The sequence below is a fragment of the Punica granatum genome, chromosome 2, assembly GCF_007655135.1.
Source record: "Punica granatum isolate Tunisia-2019 chromosome 2, ASM765513v2, whole genome shotgun sequence".
Lineage (NCBI taxonomy): Eukaryota > Viridiplantae > Streptophyta > Magnoliopsida > Myrtales > Lythraceae > Punica > Punica granatum.
In genome coordinates, this window is record NC_045128.1 from 3,332,370 (window position 1) to 3,357,156 (window position 24,787).

The 24,787-nt window shown below is 40.6% G+C and overlaps 1 protein-coding gene across 1 annotated transcript; it reads left to right on the forward strand.

Annotated features, from left to right (window-relative positions):
- The first annotated feature begins 597 nt into the window (after nucleotides 1-597).
- Nucleotides 598-24,693, forward strand: LOC116195494. Its single transcript, XM_031524727.1, has 5 exons — nucleotides 598-1,305; nucleotides 21,388-21,537; nucleotides 22,324-22,840; nucleotides 23,440-23,547; nucleotides 23,690-24,693. Exons 1-5 carry the CDS (start codon nucleotides 733-735, stop codon nucleotides 24,541-24,543), a joined length of 2,202 nt encoding a protein of 733 aa, XP_031380587.1. The 5' UTR covers nucleotides 598-732; the 3' UTR covers nucleotides 24,544-24,693.
- Nucleotides 24,694-24,787: the final 94 nt, after the last annotated feature.

The window sequence follows — 24,787 nt, forward strand, 5'->3', positions numbered from 1 at the left end:
GACAGCTTGGTTTCCTATGAATTCATTTACGTATCTATTCAATTCATCATCGATTACATTCGTGCGAACTAATACCTCGATAGGAAAACTAACTCATTCCGCTTCAAATTGCTAACTCAATTATCAGTTTGGATGGAAGAAGATAAGGAGGATCATTCCGCTTGGAACTGCCAATTGACCCTTCGCACTTCTAAAATCAAAGCGCTAGCATCAATCCGTTGGCGCCTTACAACAACGTCCTGGCATGCCTGGTGAATTATTCAGACACATGGAAGCCGAAAATGTATTCGTATGAATCGAAGCGAAACAATGATTCTTTGCGAAAATATTTTTGTTTGCGGAATGCATATCGTCGATGACCCATCTTTTCATCTATGCAGATAACGATGTTAGGGGTGTGGAGGGAGTCGTGACAATCCGCCTACACCCGTGGGAGGTTTTCGAGGGAGCTATGCTATATGGAGTATTTTGAGACCGACCCCAAACTATTGGGGGTATATTGATACTAATCCAAAAATAAATAGAACAACCTCAATTTTCCGTACACCCGTCGTCTTCAACGTCTTCTTTTTATGAAAGTCCTCAACGTCTTTGCCTGCCTTAAATTTCGCGTTCTCATAGTCTCGCTCACTTCCATCCCCGCTGTCTATCTGTCTCTCTCTCTCTCCGGTCTGGATCACGCCGTGCTCGATCCTTCTTCCATCACACCCAGGCACCTTTTAAGCCTCTTTCATGGAGCCCGGCAGCTTCCCTCCTCCTCCTCCTTCTCAGACACCGCCGTACAGCGAGGCCCTGACGCAGAGGATGAAGGGCGACACGTGCTTTATCTGCAAGAACAAGGGCCACTGGAAGCAAGACTGCCCCCAGGGGAGCCCCGCCGCAAGCCCTTCCAAGGCGAAGTCCCCCACCGCCTCCTCCTCCTCCTCCTCTGACATCCCGATCCTGCATTGCGGCTGCGGCGACGCCTGCTCCGTCCTTACCTCGACGACCGAAGGAAATCCCAACGGGAATTTCTACTTCTGCAGCAGACGTTCACAATCGCAGCCGTCGTACAGCGAGGCCCTGACGCAGAGGATGAAGGGCGACACGTGCTTTCTCTGCAAGAACAAGGGCCACTGGAAGCAAGACTGCCCCCAGCGGAGCCCCGCCGCAAGCCCTTCCAAGGCCAAGTCCCCCACCGCCTCCTCCTCTGACATCCCGATCCTCCATTGCGGCTGCGGCGACGCCTGCTCCGTCCGTACCTCGAAGACCGAGAGAAATCCCAACCGGAAGTACTACTTCTGTAGCAGATGTTCACAATTCCCGGTTAGTATTTTCCATCCGTTTCTTCCCTGAAATCTTCCATCTTTCCTGCTTCTGCTGATTTCATCGTCGAATTTTCATGCTACTCGGGTCTGTTCTTGTCGTGGGTAGGCTTCAATCTGCTGCTTTTGTTTAAGATGCTTATTTTCTCAATAAAATTTAACTCAACCTAACTCCACTTATTTTCAATTCAACATCACAATCATTATTATTTTTTATTTTTTAAATATTTTTAATCATTCAATTTAATTTTTAATATTAATTTCTCTTAATTATTCATTATTTTTTCATAATTTAACGACACAATCATTATTATTTTTTAATTATTTATTATTTTTCAAACCTTTTCTCATGATTCAACAATACAATCATTACAAATTAATTAAAATTAAAACTCAATTCAATTCAACTCTCAATTCAAACACATTCTAAAATGGATTTGGTTAACTAATTAAGTCTCGTTTGGATTCACAACCTATTAATTTTAACTTTAATTTTATTCTTTTACTCACGCGGAATTTATTTAGGAATACTTTATGGATTACAAAGAGTACTATGGATTAGACGAGGAATTTGCTGGACTAGCAGGTGGGTTCCTCCGAATTCTATCAACAAGAGACTCTGTTATGGCTCGATTAACACAAGCCCTACACTCGACTAATTTCATTAGTAGACTAGGATTTTCACATCGACTGATTACAGATTCTAATATAACGTCAAAATGACGTAAGACTTCATAGCCTACGGTTTTTAGGCGTTCCACGACTTGATCTTCGTTTCCCGATCTGACTAAATAGAGTATATGGGACAGAATTCGGACTGTTATCCCACGAGTGAAAGAATCCATCTTCAAAAATCTGAAAGACTTTTCATTATATGAATCCAAATAAAAATACACAGAATGATAATTTGTAAGGCAGGAAAATTAAGACTACTAACTGCAAACAAGAATGCAATTAGCAAGAGCATGACTCAGAAGGGACAACCTTCCATCCAGATTGTTTATCAAAGAACACATATGGACTACATTCTGAACAGAAATCTACTGTTCTGATTCCTAATTTTGCTCTAGACTTTTTAGACTCTAGAAGGTAGAGTTGTTCATTGACTGGGTATTCCTTCAAGTGGATGACTTCTAGATTCCAGATTACTTCTGTAAGATAGAACTTCCTATCCTGGGGAATAGTACGAACTATTTCTTGGTAGGATTTGGACTGCAACTGAGTTGATATCTCAAGACTGTTATCTTCATGTGCTCTTTTCCTAGACGGTTTTGGAGGACCGAATCTGATAGACTTCTGCAACCTAGGGTGCTTAGAACGATGCATCCTTCCTGAGAACTAAAATAAAAGAATTTCAGAAGCTTTCCTCAGAGATCTCACCATGTGTTAGGAGTATGCTTCACAGAATATTTCATAAGCTATGCTTCAATGAATATGACTGCATCGAGAGGCCTTGCCGGAGCATGGGCTATTTGATTCTGAAACTCGGGTAGTTAACCTGAGCTTGTCAAGCGACCTAGATTCTTCTAGACAGATCCTTAGTAAGGATACTAAGTTCATTGACTTGGCTTTTAAGATCTGCTATATCTTCCCTATGAGGCAGGACTATGACTTCAGGAGCTTTCTCCAGAATTTCCTCTTGACTGATAACAGATCCTTTATCAGAATAATCCTTAAGCCTAAGACTTTCTAGGCGATCTAGATTCTCGCGGATCCTACTGACTGTTAATGGTTCAGAAATGGACTCTGGAACTTTGACTAGACGAGAAGAACTAGCTTCTTCGATTGCTGGCAAAGGTAGACGAGAGATTGGTTCTAGCCTAGTAGAAGTTCTAGCAAAGAGTTCATCTATGACTATTTTGTCTTTGTTGATGAATTCTACAGAATGATGACTATTACTAAGAGCATACGAACACGCGTATGTGATACTGAAAGGAATATCAGCATCTTCCATGATATCTTTTCGCTCTAACTCAAAGAGGAGACCTAATGAATTGTTGAATTTTGATGAAGAAAGAGGAATAGCATAATTACAAGTTACGTTGAACTTGACGACTGAATATCCTAAATCACCAGAGATGATTCCTATGACTTTTTCTGAATCTCGCGTCATGCGATTATCAATGACTACTATTCTGACTGGACAATGAATTCCTCTACGGAAGGTAGACTTAATCAAAATCTGAATTGTAGACACATGAATCCAACCTATCTTGGATCTATCAGACTCCTTCATCTTTTTGATTCTTTCATTGACTTGTTCAGAATTGACTAATGTTAGACATCTATCTCCCTTAGCCTCTCTAAGTTTGATGGGGAATTCTTCGACTGTTCTTCCTAAACAGACTATGTTCTTACGACTATGTAGAAGACTACCTATTAGGTTTTTCTTAGACTTAGATCTGAAACCAGATCCATCTTTTAGAGTGATGACTCCATTACGTTCGACTTCTGTAATCCTAGCATCTTCTATAAGAATGTCAGTAGAGTAATCTCCAGACTCATCACGCAGAGACACAACAGAGTATAAATCTTCCATGATTATAACAGATAATTATCAGACTTCAATTAAATGAATTTCAAAGATTAATCCAGAAAATTCATGAAGAATATAATGAACAAATGAATGAGCATCATTGTAAGATTCAAAAGAATAGACATTTAGAGTAGGAATATTATCAGGACGGACAATCATAAATACCTCAAGAATAAACATTATAACGACACAGAATTTCAACTGAATACTGATGATTTTATTTCAACGACACAGAATACTTGATAAGAAGTTTTACCACTTTTCGGTGGGGAGGTAGAAGATAGGGATAGATGGGTTCCAGGGGAACTTGCCTGCGGCTCTGGCGGCGGACACCTTCCTATGCCTATGCCTGTGGCTCTCAACCCAACCTCTTACACTTCTCACCTATTTCGCTCCCTTAAGACCGACGGAGGTCGATCCCTTTTATAGGGAGAGAGAGAGGTTAGAAGGTACCTCACGACGCATCTCAACCATTGGTAAGCAACGGCTGAGATTCAGATCTAGAAAAAGGTAAGTGGCCGACAAAGAAGCGCACTAACCCAAAAGTAAAGGATGACAACGGACAACGTGTCAGAGCCTTAAAGAAAAAGGACAAAACGACAAGGCCCTAGTGGCCGACTCGTACAGCTGTTACATAGCTGTAAGATTCCTTGTGACGAAATGGCTTTCGTCAGTCTTCTATTGGATCCAGCTCATCTTCAGAGACTTTCAATGGGCTGGACGGTTCTTCAGACTTCATTGGGCTTGACTCTTTTGGACTTGGGCTGCAGCATGGGCATTTGTGGTTGCCTACCCATTCGCCTTTAGCACCAGAAAGATTATTGCAGAGTTCCTCCCTATTACGGGGTTTGCAGACTTCAAGATCCAAGATGGGTCTTTCAAAGACTCTTAAGACCCGCTCCTGGGCTGCATTCATTTTGAACTTTGGATTGCTTGGATGAGACACTAAAAGAATGGTAGCCGACTTGTAACGGACGGCTGTTTGTGCAGACATGTTTTGGAGACGCCTGCATAGACCGATGTAATTGACTATATAATATCCATCACGCATATCCTGACGGAGAGCTTCTGACGGACATGAATCAATGGGTGGGAAGTTCATGTTGCTCTTCCCGACTGTTATTAAGTGGACTGCATCAATTGGCTTGTCGACTGTTGCTGTAACATCCTCCCCCCTCGGAAAAAATCCAGGATAGGAGGAAAGACATTTTACATAGATGTCTTTACCTTCGACAACGCCAAAGCAGAATTTGGAGATTGCTTCTTTGAATCTACCGTTGAACAGCCTAAACTGCTCGTTGATAGACTTACCAGAGGCGTAGATCGTATCCACCAGACCGCTCATGAAGAATTCATAAACAGTCTCTGCCGATGCTTCTGGTAGAATGATAGCCTTTGGACCATAAGAATGACGATCTACAGGATAGAATCCCATAGACTTGTAGGCTTCCTTGTATTCGACTAGCTGAGTGAACCGCCAACGGTATTGCTCGACCGTTAAGACCTGCTTCTTTTCAAACTCTTCACGAGTTGGAATGCTTGAAATGGTGGGAACTCTTGAAGAAGAAGACTCACCATGGATTTTGCCAAGACTGCGAAGCTTGTTAATACCCTCCTTGTGAGGGAAGAGTTCTGCTGCAGCCTTTGCGGCAAATGTATTGCCAGATTCCTTCAAAGCGTCCTTTGCAGACTCAAGAGTTTTGTAACTCTTGTGCACAATATTGGGTTTCCCTGAGACGTGTAGGGAGACTTTGTGCCATTCGTCATATATGCCACGCATTGGACCATTGAAGATGACGTAGAATTTCTTTTGTTTGGCATGTTGCCAAAGAGACTCCTCTGGAAGGATGGTCTCAGTTGAGACTGCTGTGCTGACCGCTGGTAGCTTGGAACCAGCAGCTGACTCGTCAGTGCGGGTAGAAGAGAGCTTGGACTCTTCTACTGACTGCTTGCGGGTAACTGAGAGCTTGGACTCAGTTACTTCTGCCTCATTGTCAGAGTAATCAGCCCATTTCTTTTTTGGCTGATCCACAGACTTCTTTTGAGCGAAAAGAGAAGTACCGTTCTCACCGACTTCTTTCTCACGCTGTTCCGCAGATTGCTTCATATATTCAGGAATGAGCTCCTGAATACCTTTTGGTAGAGACTCCTTCTTTGTCTCAGCTGGGAGAGACTCTTCGATTTCAATGCCAAGAACCTTGGCAAGCTGTTTCTTTTGGAGCTGGATGCTCTCGACTTCTTTGACAAGTTCTTCGATTGCAGCCATTTTACTGGCCACGACTCCATCCAAAGCCTTCAAGGCTTCCATTCCCGAGTAAGAGTATCGGGAAGAATGTTATTGATTCCTTTGACGTGCTGTTCTACGAATGTGTATGGCTCAAGTTCCAATTGCCATCGAATGAGACGACCTTGATTGTAACCTTGCTTGAATCCTTTTAAATGCCTGAATCGAGTAACATAACTGCTGTCAGTTCTCAGAATAAACTTCCTGGGAAGGAGTTCGACTCGCCACTTCTTAAGTGTCTTAATGACTGCTAAGAGCTCGCGCTCGTGAGTTGTGTAATTTTGTTCGGCTTTTGAAAAAGACCCACAGACATATTTACACAGACGTTCCTGCAAGGAAGAAGCTAGGTTAGCATATATAGTCCCCGAGGGACGCGATTGTTTCCGCAACCGCAGAATTTCGTCATCCGAAGATGAATCGTCCGAAGACGGAAGACTTCTATCGTCCTTGTTTAAACACAAGGGACCAGGGCTTAGCCTTATTGGAAATAAGCCAAGGAATTCTCTCGAGTTAACGGATCTCGGTTTCCGATAGGCCGAAGCCAAGACTGGTAAAGGACTAGCCTCACCATAGGATTTTATTCTCAGAAGAGAAAGGAAATCCTTTGAGTCAATATCGACTGCTTTACCGACGACGGCTGTCATCGTTCCGGACCAAGTGTCTCCACTTGCGTCAGTAGAAATAATAATCAAATCTTCATTTGATGGATTATAAAGCGGTGGAAGATTTTTACAAATAGATTTCAAATAGCGGACATTATCCGAATCCTTATCGGACCATGACCAGACTCGTTTTTCAGAAAGTTTTTCCTGAAGATTTTTCCTAGCCTTGGATAGGTCTTTCAACCATCCTTGGTCTGAAATATAATTTAGACTGCCAAGAAATCTTTGTAACTGCTTTCTATCTTCCATTATATCTGGAAAAAGATTTAATTTTTCAAGAATATGTGGTTGTAGACTAAAATCCCCATTTTGCTTGATTGTTAAACCAAGAAAATCGATTTCTTTTTTACAAAGAATTGCTTTCTTTTTGGAAATAATGATTCCTTTTTTAAAACAACGTTTTAAAACCGTTTTTAAATGACTTCTATGAGTTTCAAGACTGCCTTTTGAAAATATGATAATATCATCGATATAAGCAAGACAGAAAGAATCTAAACCTGCTAAGTTTTCATCCATGAATCGCTGGTATATAGATGGTGCTTGCTTAAGACCAAAAGGTAAGACATTAAACTCATACTGCTTCTGAGGAGGACATGTAAAGGCTGTTAACTCCTTAGTAGACTCTTCTAGACGTATCTGCCAATATCCTGATTTGGCATCTAGAGTGCTAAACCATTGACATCCCTTTAGCTTAGCTAGAATGTAATCCTTTCTAGGAAGACTATACGCATCACCGAAAGTAGCTTCGTTCATGCGTTTGTAATTAATGACCATGCGTCTTTTACCACGCTTTAGTTCATTATGATTTTCTACGTAGAAAGCTGGAGCACTATGACGACTCTTACTAGGACGAATGACTCCTAACTCTAAGAGTTGTTTACACTCTTCTTTGAATTCTTCTACGTCTTTAATCGTATAAGGAATGTTATTAGGAACCTTGACTTCTTTAAGAGGATCTTTGAGTTTGATTTCTACTAACATCTGATTTCTATTTTTTGACTGATCTAGTGGGTTATCACTAGTGATTGCATCTAGAAGCTGATCTATTTCAGCTGTGACTATATCATTTTCTATTTCCTTAATGGAACTAGACAGATAATGTAACAACCTAAGTTGCTTTACTCTATTACTATGGTAGATTGGAATCCTAACGACTCCTTTCCTTTGATTGTCAAGAGCAGGACAAGTAAGTTCTACAAACTTAGTCCTTTGGACAAAAGGCTGATATAATCTAAGGAAATTGTTTCCTATGATTAAATCCATACCAGAATCATGACGATAGATACTAGGAGTTGGAAACCTAATATCCTGAATAATTAGATTGACAAACTCAGCTCTATGAGTTATCTTAAGGATAGACTTATCGGCGATTGCTATCTCTAAAGGATGTTCCATAGATTTCCAGTATTTACCTGGAAGCAGACTGGGCTTGCCAAAACACACGCTCGCACCTGTGTCAATGTAAGCCATGATTGGTTTACCAAGAATTCTAACCTTAATGAATGTTGCGTTGGGGTTCTCCTTAGCCATTGCTGGAGTACTCCGAATCGGAAGAATATTCTGAGTCTGTAATTAACTCATAATAAGACTCATCAGAATCATAATCAGAATCTTCAATAGGTTCATAATTTCTAGACATGACACCTAAGAATATTTGGGCACGATTGTTACTATGATTCTTTCTCTGACTACATTCATTGGCGTAATGACCTATTTCATTACAAATCCAACAACGACAAGACTTTTTGCCTTCGGGGCAATACTTCTTTTTATTAAGACTTCTTTTAGGGTTTGAGTTTTTTCTAAACTTTCCCCCCCTGCGAAAAAATTTTCGACTTCTCCAGTTTTGTCTATTCGACCGACTTTTTCATGGTGGCCTATTGCCAGAATATCTCTTTAGACGATATTTCTTTTTAGGAATTCTAGAAGATTTTCTAGAGACTTTTCTAGATGACTTGCTACGACACCCATATTGCTGTGGGATATCTAGACCTTGTTCTGGACCACAATAGATCCTAGTTTTCTTCAACATAGACTCTGTTTTTCGCCTAAGACAGACTTCTTCCATATGTTTCTTAACAATAGACGCGATACCACCTAAGGTCGGGTAGACTGCTCCTATTTCTACTTCATGATCATAGCGTTCTTTAACGACACTAGAGACTGGATAGGGAAGTTTATCAATAAAAAGATTCCTATAAGCGGTAATATCCGCTGACTCTATCAACTGATAGTAGTATTCTTTATATTGACAATAAAAAGAATTGAAATAACACATATCGCAGATTGAAAGTTTATTAAGCTTATGCTTAATTTCAGACTGCTTTTCAAGCGCACCTGCACCTGTAGTGACTGCACCAATGAACTCTCGTTCAATGTTAGTGACGAAATGATTCCATAACTCATTACGAGTGGATGCAGTAAAAGGAGTAGTTTCATAATTAATAAGAGTGCTTATCATGGACATGTATTGATGTACCTGACCACGAGTTTTGTGCAGCAAAAGTTGCCAGAGTTCTCTATTAGACAACTTAGAATACTCTTCTCCTATTGAGACTTCTAACTTGGTCTTCATGACCCAGTCAGACAAGACTCTTTCATTATCGTCGACGCAGTCGAGATCCAAGACTGAACCAAAAGAATTGGCATTGCCAGTACGCAGAAGTCTATACTTCTGTGGAGTTTCTTTCTTCCATTTTCCTCCTGCTTGGAAGAAACCCTGACTATAGAAATCTTTATCAAAATTTCTATTATACTCAGCATCCTTTCCTTCACGATGCTCTTCCATAAAGACTTCTTCTTTCTTTGTAGGGCGTTCCCTACGTTTAGTAGCTGGAAAGCTACGTTCCTGACCTATATTGAACCTTGGTTCAAAGACTTCTTCTTCGTCAGAAAAGGCAAACATAACATCACCTTGTTCTTCAGTCATATTAAAAGCTTTGTCCTTAGGGGACGGAAATCTAGGGGACCTAGATTTTGACGGTGATCTAGACTTAGTTTTTCTAGACAGTGACCTTGACCTAGAATAAACTGGGCTAATGGATCTAGGACTAATTGATCTAGTTCTTGGTCTAGATTTTCTACTTCGACCTGACTTCTTACTAGAGGATACAGACACTTCAGACAATTTGTCTTCTTCGTCTGCAGCAGTAACAAGACTAGGCATGCTACTATGAATACTTGCTTCGGAATCACTAGACTCACTAGATGTTTCGTCTAATTGTTCATCAAGGATTCTTTCAGATTCTGAACTAGATGACTCCTTTTTATCCCGATATTCGGTGAATCTACTTCTGTCTTGACTAGAAGAGGCTTTTTCGGGTTGACTGCTAATGGCTTCCCTTTCGGGTTCTGAATCTACATCTTCAGAAAATATCTGATGAACGACTGGTTCTTTAGCCTTTAGTTTTTTAGACTCTTCTTTAGCAGTTCTTTCTCTAGCCTGTCTTTTTCTATGACTCCTGACTGTTTCAGACTCTGGATCGTATATTACTATACCTGATTTCTTTGGTTTCTGACTTTCTGGGACTTTGTCATAGACTGTGAAACCTGCACCAGTTCTAAGGGATTTACCGGTAGGTTGTCTGAATGTTGGTGGAGTTTTGAAAGACTTTTGAAATTCTTCCTCAAAACGGTCGAATTTAGACTTCATCTTTTCTTGACTTTTTCTAAGACCTTCAAGATACTCTTCGTACCTCTCTCTATCCGATTTCTTCTTAGCAGCTTGTTCTCTAAGATTTCTTCTATGTAATTCTGCTTGTTCTCTTTCTAGCTCTGCTTTAGTAGGACGTCTGTCAGCATAATGCTGTCTACGGACTTCTCTAGCTCTATCACTAAGATAGTCATAAGTTTTTTCTGTTTCATCGATTTCTCGAGAGATTGATTCGCGCCTAGGGTTTAACCTAGCAGTTTCTTGTTCTAAGACTTTAAGCTGAGCTATTCTAGACTTAAGCTTTGCAAGCTTATCAGCGATTTCTTGGGAATTCATGATTCAGATTCCTTAACTAACTTATAACCTTTTGGGGCTTTTGGTTGATCTAGAGGACACCAGACTTCACTAGGTTTGAGTTTTTGCCAAGGCATAGTGCCTGGAGATGTGAGTTCATGCTTCCTAGGACGGTCATGAAATCTGACTAATTCTTCACGAATAATTTTTCTAAAGACTTCTTCAGTAGGTGTTTCTATGGGCTGAGGTTCCTTCCCCCCCTTTGAAACTGACTCTCTAATTCCTACGACTTCGTCTAGGAGCTTAGTAGTTTCGTCTAAAGTTTCTTTAAACGAGATTTCTTTAACTCTTCTAATGACTTCACTGAGTTCCTCTTTTAGACTTGAGATTTCTTCATGCTGTTTTTGTCTAACTTTCTGATTAAGGCTAACCAAAAGATCTACTATGACGTTCAACTGAGGGTGGAACGTATGACTAATGTGAGGGTACTGGTTTCCCTGGGTACACTCAACTAGAGACTTATTTTCATCTAGATACTTTTCAGTGGGAAAAGCTAGACCATGAATGCTATTTTCATCAAAATAAGGGTTCTGCCTAAAGGCTTCACCTAGAGTTCTTTGGTAGCCGACTTCTTTGAGAAGTTTCTCAAGATTACCAGATCCTAGCATAATTAAGCAATCCTTAGTATTCCTTAATTATGCTAGGATCTGGTAATCTTGAGAAACTTCTCAAAGAAGTCGGCTACCAAAGAACTCTAGGTGAAGCCTTTAGGCAGAACCCTTATTTTGATGAAAATAGCATTCATGGTCTAGCTTTTCCCACTGAAAAGTATCTAGATGAAAATAAGTCTCTAGTTGAGTGTACCCAGGGAAACCAGTACCCTCACATTAGTCATACGTTCCACCCTCAGTTGAACGTCATAGTAGATCTTTTGGTTAGCCTTAATCAGAAAGTTAGACAAAAACAGCATGAAGAAATCTCAAGTCTAAAAGAGGAACTCAGTGAAGTCATTAGAAGAGTTAAAGAAATCTCGTTTAAAGAAACTTTAGACGAAACTACTAAGCTCCTAGACGAAGTCGTAGGAATTAGAGAGTCAGTTTCAAAGGGGGGGAAGGAACCTCAGCCCATAGAAACACCTACTGAAGAAGTCTTTAGAAAAATTATTCGTGAAGAATTAGTCAGATTTCATGACCGTCCTAGGAAGCATGAACTCACATCTCCAGGCACTATGCCTTGGCAAAAACTCAAACCTAGTGAAGTCTGGTGTCCTCTAGATCAACCAAAAGCCCCAAAAGGTTATAAGTTAGTTAAGGAATCTGAATCATGAATTCCCAAGAAATCGCTGATAAGCTTGCAAAGCTTAAGTCTAGAATAGCTCAGCTTAAAGTCTTAGAACAAGAAACTGCTAGGTTAAACCCTAGGCGCGAATCAATCTCTCGAGAAATCGATGAAACAGAAAAAACTTATGACTATCTTAGTGATAGAGCTAGAGAAGTCCGTAGACAGCATTATGCTGACAGACGTCCTACTAAAGCAGAGCTAGAAAGAGAACAAGCAGAATTACATAGAAGAAATCTTAGAGAACAAGCTGCTAAGAAGAAATCGGATAGAGAGAGGTACGAAGAGTATCTTGAAGGTCTTAGAAAAAGTCAAGAAAAGATGAAGTCTAAATTCGACCGTTTTGAGGAAGAATTTCAAAAGTCTTTCAAAACTCCACCAACATTCAGACAACCTACCGGTAAATCCCTTAGAACTGGTGCAGGTTTCACAGTCTATGACAAAGTCCCAGAAAGTCAGAAACCAAAGAAATCAGGTATAGTAATATACGATCCAGAGTCTGAAACAGTCAGGAGTCATAGAAAAAGACAGGCTAGAGAAAGAACTGCTAAAGAAGAGTCTAAAAAACTAAAGGCTAAAGAACCAGTCGTTCATCAGATATTTTCTGAAGATGTAGATTCAGAACCCGAAAGGGAAGCCATTAGCAGTCAACCCGAAAAAGCCTCTTCTAGTCAAGACAGAAGTAGATTCACCGAATATCGGGATAAAAAGGAGTCATCTAGTTCAGAATCTGAAAGAATCCTTGATGAACAATTAGACGAAACATCTAGTGAGTCTAGTGATTCCGAAGCAAGTATTCATAGTAGCATGCCTAGTCTTGTTACTGCTGCAGACGAAGAAGACAAATTGTCTGAAGTGTCTGTATCCTCTAGTAAGAAGTCAGGTCGAAGTAGAAAATCTAGACCAAGAACTAGATCAATTAGTCCTAGATCCATTAGCCCAGTTTATTCTAGGTCAAGGTCACTGTCTAGAAAAACTAAGTCTAGATCACCGTCAAAATCTAGGTCCCCTAGATTTCCGTCCCCTAAGGACAAAGCTTTTAATATGACTGAAGAACAAGGTGATGTTATGTTTGCCTTTTCTGACGAAGAAGAAGTCTTTGAACCAAGGTTCAATATAGGTCAGGAACGTAGCTTTCCAGCTACTAAACGTAGGGAACGCCCTACAAAGAAAGAAGAAGTCTTTATGGAAGAGCATCGTGAAGGAAAGGATGCTGAGTATAATAGAAATTTTGATAAAGATTTCTATAGTCAGGGTTTCTTCCAAGCAGGAGGAAAATGGAAGAAAGAAACTCCACAGAAGTATAGACTTCTGCGTACTGGCAATGCCAATTCTTTTGGTTCAGTCTTGGATCTCGACTGCGTCGACGATAATGAAAGAGTCTTGTCTGACTGGGTCATGAAGACCAAGTTAGAAGTCTCAATAGGAGAAGAGTATTCTAAGTTGTCTAATAGAGAACTCTGGCAACTTTTGCTGCACAAAACTCGTGGTCAGGTACATCAATACATGTCCATGATAAGCACTCTTATTAATTATGAAACTACTCCTTTTACTGCATCCACTCGTAATGAGTTATGGAATCATTTCGTCACTAACATTGAACGAGAGTTCATTGGTGCAGTCACTACAGGTGCAGGTGCGCTTGAAAAGCAGTCTGAAATTAAGCATAAGCTTAATAAACTTTCAATCTGCGATATGTGTTATTTCAATTCTTTTTATTGTCAATATAAAGAATACTACTATCAGTTGATAGAGTCAGCGGATATTACCGCTTATAGGAATCTTTTTATTGATAAACTTCCCTATCCAGTCTCTAGTGTCGTTAAAGAACGCTATGATCATGAAGTAGAAATAGGAGCAGTCTACCCGACCTTAGGTGGTATCGCGTCTATTGTTAAGAAACATATGGAAGAAGTCTGTCTTAGGCGAAAAACAGAGTCTATGTTGAAGAAAACTAGGATCTGTTGTGGTCCAGAACAAGGTCTAGATATCCCACAGCAATATGGGTGTCGTAGCAAGTCATCTAGAAAAGTCTCTAGAAAATCTTCTAGAATTCCTAAAAAGAAATATCGTCTAAAGAGATATTCTGGCAATAGGCCACCATGGAAAAGTCGGTCGAATAGACAAAACTGGAGAAGTCGAAAATTTTTTCGCAGGGGGGGAAAGTTTAGAAAAAACTCAAACCCTAAAAGAAGTCTTAATAAAAAGAAGTATTGCCCCGAAGGCAAAAAGTCTTGTCGTTGTTGGATTTGTAATGAAATAGGTCATTACGCCAATGAATGTAGTCAGAGAAAGAATCATAGTAACAATCGTGCCCAAATATTCTTAGGTGTCATGTCTAGAAATTATGAACCTATTGAAGATTCTGATTATGATTCTGATGAGTCTTATTATGAGTTAATTACAGACTCAGAATATTCTTCCGATTCGGAGTACTCCAGCAATGGCTAAGGAGAACCCCAACGCAACATTCATTAAGGTTAGAATTCTTGGTAAACCAATCATGGCTTACATTGACACAGGTGCGAGCGTGTGTTTTGGCAAGCCCAGTCTGCTTCCAGGTAAATACTGGAAATCTATGGAACATCCTTTAGAGATAGCAATCGCCGATAAGTCTATCCTTAAGATAACTCATAGAGCTGAGTTTGTCAATCTAATTATTCAGGATATTAGGTTTCCAACTCCTAGTATCTATCGTCATGATTCTGGTATGGATTTAATCATAGGAAACAATTTCCTTAGATTATATCAGCCTTTTGTCCAAAGGACTAAGTTTGTAGAACTTACTTGTCCTGCTCTTGACAATCAAAGGAAAGGAGTCGTTAGGATTCCAATCTACCATAGTAATAGAGTAAAGCAACTTAGGTTGTTACATTATCTGTCTAGTTCCATTAAGGAAATAGAAAATGATATAGTCACAGCTGAAATAGATCAGCTTCTAGATGCAATCACTAGTGATAACCCACTAGATCAGTCAAAAAATAGAAATCAGATGTTAGTAGAAATCAAACTCAAAGATCCTCTTAAAGAAGTCAAGGTTCCTAATAACATTCCTTATACGATTAAAGACGTAGAAGAATTCAAAGAAGAGTGTAAACAACTCTTAGAGTTAGGAGTCATTCGTCCTAGTAAGAGTCGTCATAGTGCTCCAGCTTTCTACGTAGAAAATCATAATGAACTAAAGCGTGGTAAAAGACGCATGGTCATTAATTACAAACGCATGAACGAAGCTACTTTCGGTGATGCGTATAGTCTTCCTAGAAAGGATTACATTCTAGCTAAGCTAAAGGGATGTCAATGGTTTAGCACTCTAGATGCCAAATCAGGATATTGGCAGATACGTCTAGAAGAGTCTACTAAGGAGTTAACAGCCTTTACATGTCCTCCTCAGAAGCAGTATGAGTTTAATGTCTTACCTTTTGGTCTTAAGCAAGCACCATCTATATACCAGCGATTCATGGATGAAAACTTAGCAGGTTTAGATTCTTTCTGTCTTGCTTATATCGATGATATTATCATATTTTCAAAAGGCAGTCTTGAAACTCATAGAAGTCATTTAAAAACGGTTTTAAAACGTTGTTTTAAAAAAGGAATCATTATTTCCAAAAAGAAAGCAATTCTTTGTAAAAAAGAAATCGATTTTCTTGGTTTAACAATCAAGCAAAATGGGGATTTTAGTCTACAACCACATATTCTTGAAAAATTAAATCTTTTTCCAGATATAATGGAAGATAGAAAGCAGTTACAAAGATTTCTTGGCAGTCTAAATTATATTTCAGACCAAGGATGGTTGAAAGACCTATCCAAGGCTAGGAAAAATCTTCAGGAAAAACTTTCTGAAAAACGAGTCTGGTCATGGTCCGATAAGGATTCGGATAATGTCCGCTATTTGAAATCTATTTGTAAAAATCTTCCACCGCTTTATAATCCATCAAATGAAGATTTGATTATTATTTCTACTGACGCAAGTGGAGACACTTGGTCCGGAACGATGACAGCCGTCGTCGGTAAAGCAGTCGATATTGACTCAAAGGATTTCCTTTCTCTTCTGAGAATAAAATCCTATGGTGAGGCTAGTCCTTTACCAGTCTTGGCTTCGGCCTATCGGAAACCGAGATCCGTTAACTCGAGAGAATTCCTTGGCTTATTTCCAATAAGGCTAAGCCCTGGTCCCTTGTGTTTAAACAAGGACGATAGAAGTCTTCCGTCTTCGGACGATTCATCTTCGGATGACGAAATTCTGCGGTTGCGGAAACAATCGCGTCCCTCGGGGACTATATATGCTAACCTAGCTTCTTCCTTGCAGGAACGTCTGTGTAAATATGTCTGTGGGTCTTTTTCAAAAGCCGAACAAAATTACACAACTCACGAGCGCGAGCTCTTAGCAGTCATTAAGACACTTAAGAAGTGGCGAGTCGAACTCCTTCCCAGGAAGTTTATTCTGAGAACTGACAGCAGTTATGTTACTCGATTCAGGCATTTAAAAGGATTCAAGCAAGGTTACAATCAAGGTCGTCTCATTCGATGGCAATTGGAACTTGAGCCATACACATTCGTAGAACAGCACGTCAAAGGAATCAATAACATTCTTCCCGATACTCTTACTCGGGAATGGAAGCCTTGAAGGCTTTGGATGGAGTCGTGGCCAGTAAAATGGCTGCAATCGAAGAACTTGTCAAAGAAGTCGAGAGCATCCAGCTCCAAAAGAAACAGCTTGCCAAGGTTCTTGGCATTGAAATCGAAGAGTCTCTCCCAGCTGAGACAAAGAAGGAGTCTCTACCAAAAGGTATTCAGGAGCTCATTCCTGAATATATGAAGCAATCTGCGGAACAGCGTGAGAAAGAAGTCGGTGAGAACGGTACTTCTCTTTTCGCTCAAAAGAAGTCTGCGGATCAGCCAAAAAAGAAATGGGCTGATTACTCTGACAATGAGGCAGAAGTAACTGAGTCCAAGCTCTCAGTTACCCGCAAGCAGTCAGTAGAAGAGTCCAAGCTCTCTTCTACCCGCACTGACGAGTCAGCTGCTGGTTCCAAGCTACCAGCGGTCAGCACAGCAGTCTCAACTGAGACCATCCTTCCAGAGGAGTCTCTTTGGCAACATGCCAAACAAAAGAAATTCTACGTCATCTTCAATGGTCCAATGCGTGGCATATATGACGAATGGCACAAAGTCTCCCTACACGTCTCAGGGAAACCCAATATTGTGCACAAGAGTTACAAAACTCTTGAGTCTGCAAAGGACGCTTTGAAGGAATCTGGCAATACATTTGCCGCAAAGGCTGCAGCAGAACTCTTCCCTCACAAGGAGGGTATTAACAAGCTTCGCAGTCTTGGCAAAATCCATGGTGAGTCTTCTTCTTCAAGAGTTCCCACCATTTCAAGCATTCCAACTCGTGAAGAGTTTGAAAAGAAGCAGGTCTTAACGGTCGAGCAATACCGTTGGCGGTTCACTCAGCTAGTCGAATACAAGGAAGCCTACAAGTCTATGGGATTCTATCCTGTAGATCGTCATTCTTATGGTCCAAAGGCTATCATTCTACCAGAAGCATCGGCAGAGACTGTTTATGAATTCTTCATGAGCGGTCTGGTGGATACGATCTACGCCTCTGGTAAGTCTATCAACGAGCAGTTTAGGCTGTTCAACGGTAGATTCAAAGAAGCAATCTCCAAATTCTGCTTTGGCGTTGTCGAAGGTAAAGACATCTATGTAAAATGTCTTTCCTCCTATCCTGGATTTTTTCCGAGGGGGGAGGATGTTACAGCAACAGTCGACAAGCCAATTGATGCAGTCCACTTAATAACAGTCGGGAAGAGCAACATGAACTTCCCACCCATTGATTCATGTCCGTCAGAAGCTCTCCGTCAGGATATGCGTGATGGATATTATATAGTCAATTACATCGGTCTATGCAGGCGTCTCCAAAACATGTCTGCACAAACAGCCGTCCGTTACAAGTCGGCTACCATTCTTTTAGTGTCTCATCCAAGCAATCCAAAGTTCAAAATGAATGCAGCCCAGGAGCGGGTCTTAAGAGTCTTTGAAAGACCCATCTTGGATCTTGAAGTCTGCAAACCCCGTAATAGGGAGGAACTCTGCAATAATCTTTCTGGTGCTAAAGGCGAATGGGTAGGCAACCACAAATGCCCATGCTGCAGCCCAAGTCCAAAAGAGTCAAGCCCAATGAAGTCTGAAGAACCGTCCAGCCCATTGAAAGTCTCTGAAGATGAGCTGGATCCAATAGAAGACTGACGAAAGCCATTTCGTCACAAGGAATCTTACAGCTATGTAACAGCTGTACGAGTCGGCCACTAGGGCCTTGTCGTTTTGTCCTTTTTCTTTAAGGCTCTGACACGTTGTCCGTTGTCATCCTTTACTTTTGGGTTAGTGCGCTTCTTTGTCGGCCACTTACCTTTTTCTAGATCTGAATCTCAGCCGTTGCTTACCAATGGTTGAGATGCGTCGTGAGGTACCTTCTAACCTCTCTCTCTCCCTATAAAAGGGATCGACCTCCGTCGGTCTTAAGGGAGCGAAATAGGTGAGAAGTGTAAGAGGTTGGGTTGAGAGCCACAGGCATAGGCATAGGAAGGTGTCCGCCGCCAGAGCCGCAGGCAAGTTCCCCTGGAACCCATCTATCCCTATCTTCTACCTCCCCACCGAAAAGTGGTAAAACTTCTTATCAAGTATTCTGTGTCGTTGAAATAAAATCATCAGTATTCAGTTGAAATTCTGTGTCGTTATAATGTTTATTCTTGAGGTATTTATGATTGTCCGTCCTGATAATATTCCTACTCTAAATGTCTATTCTTTTGAATCTTACAATGATGCTCATTCATTTGTTCATTATATTCTTCATGAATTTTCTGGATTAATCTTTGAAATTCATTTAATTGAAGTCTGATAATTATCTGTTATAATCATGGAAGATTTATACTCTGTTGTGTCTCTGCGTGATGAGTCTGGAGATTACTCTACTGACATTCTTATAGAAGATGCTAGGATTACAGAAGTCGAACGTAATGGAGTCATCACTCTAAAAGATGGATCTGGTTTCAGATCTAAGTCTAAGAAAAACCTAATAGGTAGTCTTCTACATAGTCGTAAGAACATAGTCTGTTTAGGAAGAACAGTCGAAGAATTCCCCATCAAACTTAGAGAGGCTAAGGGAGATAGATGTCTAACATTAGTCAATTCTGAACAAGTCAATGAAAGAATCAAAAAGATGAAGGAGTCTGATAGATCCAAGATAGGTTGGATTCATGTGTCTACAATTCAGATTTTGATTAAGTCTACCTTCCGTAGAGGAATTCATTGTCCAGTCAGAATAGTAGTCATTGATAATCGCATGACGCGAGATTCAGAAAAAGTCATAGGAATCATCTCTGGTGATTTAGGATATTCAGTCGTCAAGTTCAACGTAACTTGTAATTATGCTATTCCTCTTTCTTCATCAAAATTCAACAATTCATTAGGTCTCCTCTTTGAGTTAGAGCGAAAAGATATCATGGAAGATGCTGATATTCCTTTCAGTATCACATACGCGTGTTCGTATGCTCTTAGTAATAGTCATCATTCTGTAGAATTCATCAACAAAGACAAAATAGTCATAGATGAACTCTTTGCTAGAACTTCTACTAGGCTAGAACCAATCTCTCGTCTACCTTTGCCAGCAATCGAAGAAGCTAGTTCTTCTCGTCTAGTCAAAGTTCCAGAGTCCATTTCTGAACCATTAACAGTCAGTAGGATCCGCGAGAATCTAGATCGCCTAGAAAGTCTTAGGCTTAAGGATTATTCTGATAAAGGATCTGTTATCAGTCAAGAGGAAATTCTGGAGAAAGCTCCTGAAGTCATAGTCCTGCCTCATAGGGAAGATATAGCAGATCTTAAAAGCCAAGTCAATGAACTTAGTATCCTTACTAAGGATCTGTCTAGAAGAATCTAGGTCGCTTGACAAGCTCAGGTTAACTACCCGAGTTTCAGAATCAAATAGCCCATGCTCCGGCAAGGCCTCTCGATGCAGTCATATTCATTGAAGCATAGCTTATGAAATATTCTGTGAAGCATACTCCTAACACATGGTGAGATCTCTGAGGAAAGCTTCTGAAATTCTTTTATTTTAGTTCTCAGGAAGGATGCATCGTTCTAAGCACCCTAGGTTGCAGAAGTCTATCAGATTCGGTCCTCCAAAACCGTCTAGGAAAAGAGCACATGAAGATAACAGTCTTGAGATATCAACTCAGTTGCAGTCCAAATCCTACCAAGAAATAGTTCGTACTATTCCCCAGGATAGGAAGTTCTATCTTACAGAAGTAATCTGGAATCTAGAAGTCATCCACTTGAAGGAATACCCAGTCAATGAACAACTCTACCTTCTAGAGTCTAAAAAGTCTAGAGCAAAATTAGGAATCAGAACAGTAGATTTATGTTCAGAATGTAGTCCATATGTGTTCTTTGATAAACAATCTGGATGGAAGGTTGTCCCTTCTGAGTCATGCTCTTGCTAATTGCATTCTTGTTTGCAGTTAGTAGTCTTAATTTTCCTGCCTTACAAATTATCATTCTGTGTATTTTTATTTGGATTCATATAATGAAAAGTCTTTCAGATTTTTGAAGATGGATTCTTTCACTCGTGGGATAACAGTCCGAATTCTGTCCCATATACTCTATTTAGTCAGATCGGGAAACGAAGATCAAGTCGTGGAACGCCTAAAAACCGTAGGCTATGAAGTCTTACGTCATTTTGACGTTATATTAGAATCTGTAATCAGTCGATGTGAAAATCCTAGTCTACTAATGAAATTAGTCGAGTGTAGGGCTTGTGTTAATCGAGCCATAACAGAGTCTCTTGTTGATAGAATTCGGAGGAACCCACCTGCTAGTCCAGCAAATTCCTCGTCTAATCCATAGTACTCTTTGTAATCCATAAAGTATTCCTAAATAAATTCCGCGTGAGTAACACATTACATAATAAAAATACATATTTTTCAATTTAAAAATTTTAACTTTAACTCAACACACTGCGCAATAATATTATTTTTTAAGTCAAATTTATAATCATATCTCATTTGTCATTTTTCACAATCAAAATCAAAATTAAAATCAAAGAATGCCCTAAGCTTCTTGGCTGGCCATCCCTTTCGAGAAACTCTTTGCCTTCCCCTCGTTCAGAGCTTGGTCATGATCATGGATGGTATTTTGATGCTTCCTTATAGTGGTTCCAAGCTGTAGATGTTTCGATGCCCCTTCCTTTCGCCTTTTATGCTTTCATGATGTTGAGGACCTCCGGATTTCTTTTTTCTTTTGTTTTGTTTCCGTTGCAGGATCCGCAAAGGAAAAGGACTGGGTTTGTCGGATGGTGTGACGAGTTTACTGCTCCTCAGTGTCCTTGTAATGCGGGGAGATGCCGCATATACACGGCTGCTGAACCTGAACACAACAATCGGAAGTACTTCGGTTGCCGGATCAAAAAGGTGTCCTATTGGCATCTCCATTACTCTTTGGTTTGCTTGCTGCTGTAGGTTGTTTTCATTGATGTTGGGATACCATTTCTGCGTGTTTTGTTGCTTCTTTGAAAACTTTGGTGACCATTTCCATGAAAAATCATAAGTGGGTGCGCTTAATTAGTGATTTTGCACAGTCCTGAATGCAGATGGATGTACGCGTTCATGTGAATATTAGTTTTTTCAACATTCTGCCTATGTTTGTATTCTTAAGTGAGATTGGGCAGTTGCACTCTGTTTGGTGCCTCCTCCCTTTCAGTTATATCCTCCGGCCAACCATACTGTTAAAGTTTGGAAATTTTAAGCTGGTAGGATCACGTTGATTGACCGTGAAACTTACTAGAAGTATGTCCATGGTCCATCATTGCTTGGCTCCTGCTTTTCATTCAATCGGTTTTTATGAGTTGCTTCATGCTATTTTAAGTGCTCATCCATAGTCTCGTTGGAAAATCCTCTCATTATTAGCATCTAGGACTAGGAGCAAAGCTTTCAGTTAATGTTTTGCCCACTTTCAAAAATTTTGGTCTCAACAGCGACTTCACATGTTTTCTTGTTTCTGAAATGTTCTTATTTCTTATTCTCCTTTCCAAAAATTTAATATAGGAATCACTTTGCAGAAAATTGTCTTATGCATAAGACTGGATGAGCTTAGCCTCCGGCCTCCCAGTAATTTGGTTCACATGTTAACACATTATACTGTTGCTGTTGGCACCTTTTTCTCTGATTCTGATCTTTAAATTATATGAATTTGAACAGGGTCTCGGGGCTTGCCAATTCTTCCAGTGGGTAGATGAGTATAGAGCTGTCCCAGCTCCGTCCGAGGCCCATAGGATGGAAATTGAACCACCAGCGATGGGTAATCCTGATAATCCCGCAGAGATTGCTGATACCAAAGATGATGAGATAGAAGAGCTGCTGAATAGCAAGAAATTGGATGAAATTATGTTCAGCTTGTCTGTTCCAGAACAGAAAACAACTCAGGATTTGCAGGAAATGGTCATTGAGGACGGAAGTGGAACTACGAGCCCTGACTCTGTTGTTGAAGATTTAAGCATGGAGGAGATTGATTTATTGGATCAAATCTCGCAGAATGAAATTATTACTTCCCACATGGTATCGCGGGAGTCCGAGATTCATCGTCGAGCTCTATTGGATAAAATCTCACAGAATGAAATTGTAACTTCCCGCATGGCATCCCAGAAGTGGGAGATTCGTCGTCAGCTGGAAGAGTTCATGAAACGGATTTTCGCCGTTGGAGATGGGTTGAGTCAAGGTATTTATTTCTTTTCTTTTACATCGTCGGTTGCCATTGTTTTGGTGTAAATTGATTTTTTCATAGTGGATCAGTCAAAATGGCTATGCAGGCCCCGTTATTGAAAAAGCAGGACGTATAAACCGTTTGGTTATTGGATTGAAGAGTTCTTTTTGCAGTCGGCTGGGTTACTAAATTAGTCATTTTGGGAGCATTCTGGACCGTGATGATCATTTTTACAAGTTGTAGATGTTAGAAAGTTCAAAAGCTTGCGTGTTTCTTAAATGAAGGTGGCAATACACTTTTGTCAACTACCATCATGTATAGTCATATTGCGTTTTATAGGGTGGAGGACACCTTAAGACAATGGCCATTGACTCATCATCATTGCCATGTTATGCCCATCATCATCATCATTAAATGATAATTAGTTTTGTTATTATTGTGAGCATTGTTATTTTCTATATGTTCTTGTGAGTGAGCAGACATGTTAAGTTTAATGTTAGCTTAAATTTAGTGTTGGGACTAAAAGTTGTAGGTCATCATCAGCATAAAACGATTATTGCTTCTGTTATTATTGCAAGTATTGTTGATTTCTACATGTTCTTGGGAGTGGGCAGATGGGTTGAATTTAGTATTGGGAGTACAAGTTATGGGCTGGTGTGGTCGCATTGCTTTCCCGCCATCCCGATTGATAACAGACCCCCCACCAAAGCCTTTCTTCTGCTGTAAGTTTTCTTTCCGATCTAAATCGTTTGAGTCCTGCTGCTTTGCAAGTTGTCTTTTAGATTCGTGGCCTACTCTTGGAGTCAATGGATCAACAAGAAGATCGCTCCCTGATATTTTCATTTAGTTTCCTTTTTGTTTCAGGCATTTTCCCCTCTCTCAAAGCAATTTGGGAATCCAATAACATGGCTGTAACCGATTACCGACGCCCGGACCTCCTAATGGATGTTCCTTCAGGACCTGGCCCCAGGGACTGTTTATCCGGGGGTTTTCCTCATGACTCATGCCCCAAGAAGACTGATGATGGACAAGTGACACAGCTGCTAGTTTGGCTTGCCCAGCTGCTGAATGGTGGGACCATCAATCAGCTGCCGAGCTTCAGATGTGGAGGAAAGTATATGGATATATTTCAGAGAACAGCAGCTGATGTGCAGGACGAGTTCATTGCCCAGCTCGATTGCATCGACCCACTCGACCTTGATCTTCTGAGAAATGAGGCAGTGGTGTGTTTTGCGACACTGGGCCTTCTCCACGCCCACGAATGCAGAGAATTCATCTGCCGGGTGATGCATTACATAGAATGTGCATCCTCGCTCGCAAAGATCCAGAGGTCTGTTGACTCCTTGCAGTTGGAGGCGCTCAGGGACCGCCACTTGGAGGAGCAGAAACACTATGAGGACCTGTCTCGGCTCCACATCGAGAAGCTGAAAGCCTGCAGTGCTTCTGAGGAACGCTGCCGGGTGCTCAAAGAGACTGCGGATTGGTACAGGAAGATGCTGAGCGAGATCGAGAGGGACATAGCCAGAAGCGAGGCAGAATCCTCTGAGCTAGCGAGGTGTCTCGTGAAGGTCAATCAGGAGGTGAATAAGTCGGGGAAGAGCGTGGAAACAGTGGCTCGGGAGGTCGAGGAAGCTCAGCGGAAGGAGATGGAGAGGGCTGCAGCTAGGGATGCCTTGGAGAAGGCAAAGTCCCTACTTAGGCAGCGATGTACTTTTTAACTATTAGAGGATGTCTCAAGCTAAAATTTAAAATGAAGATTATGAATGTATGTATGTCCTATGTGTAGTATTAATTGTTAACTTGAATGTAAGATTATGGAAATTGTGCCATGATGATGCTAATATAACTCAAAAACTTACTTATGTATCTCCTCTATTCCTTTTTATCGCATTCGGTCAACAACATACGTATCTCTACCTCTCTCTCTCACGAATCCTAAGCTCGATTCTGTCGAGCATGACC

What these genes read in the sequence shown, in the direction of transcription:
- LOC116195494 (XM_031524727.1), top strand. Translation starts at nt 733, where the DNA reads ATGGAGCCCGGCAGCTTCCCTCCTCCTCCTCCTTCTCAGACACCGCCG. An exon ending in GCAGATGTTCACAATTCCCG is followed by an intron (nt 1,306 to 21,387) that starts GTTAGTATTTTC and finishes TTTCCGTTGCAG; the next exon opens with GATCCGCAAAGGAAAAGGAC. An exon ending in ACCAAAGCCTTTCTTCTGCT is followed by an intron (nt 23,548 to 23,689) that starts GTAAGTTTTCTT and finishes TTTTTGTTTCAG; the next exon opens with GCATTTTCCCCTCTCTCAAA.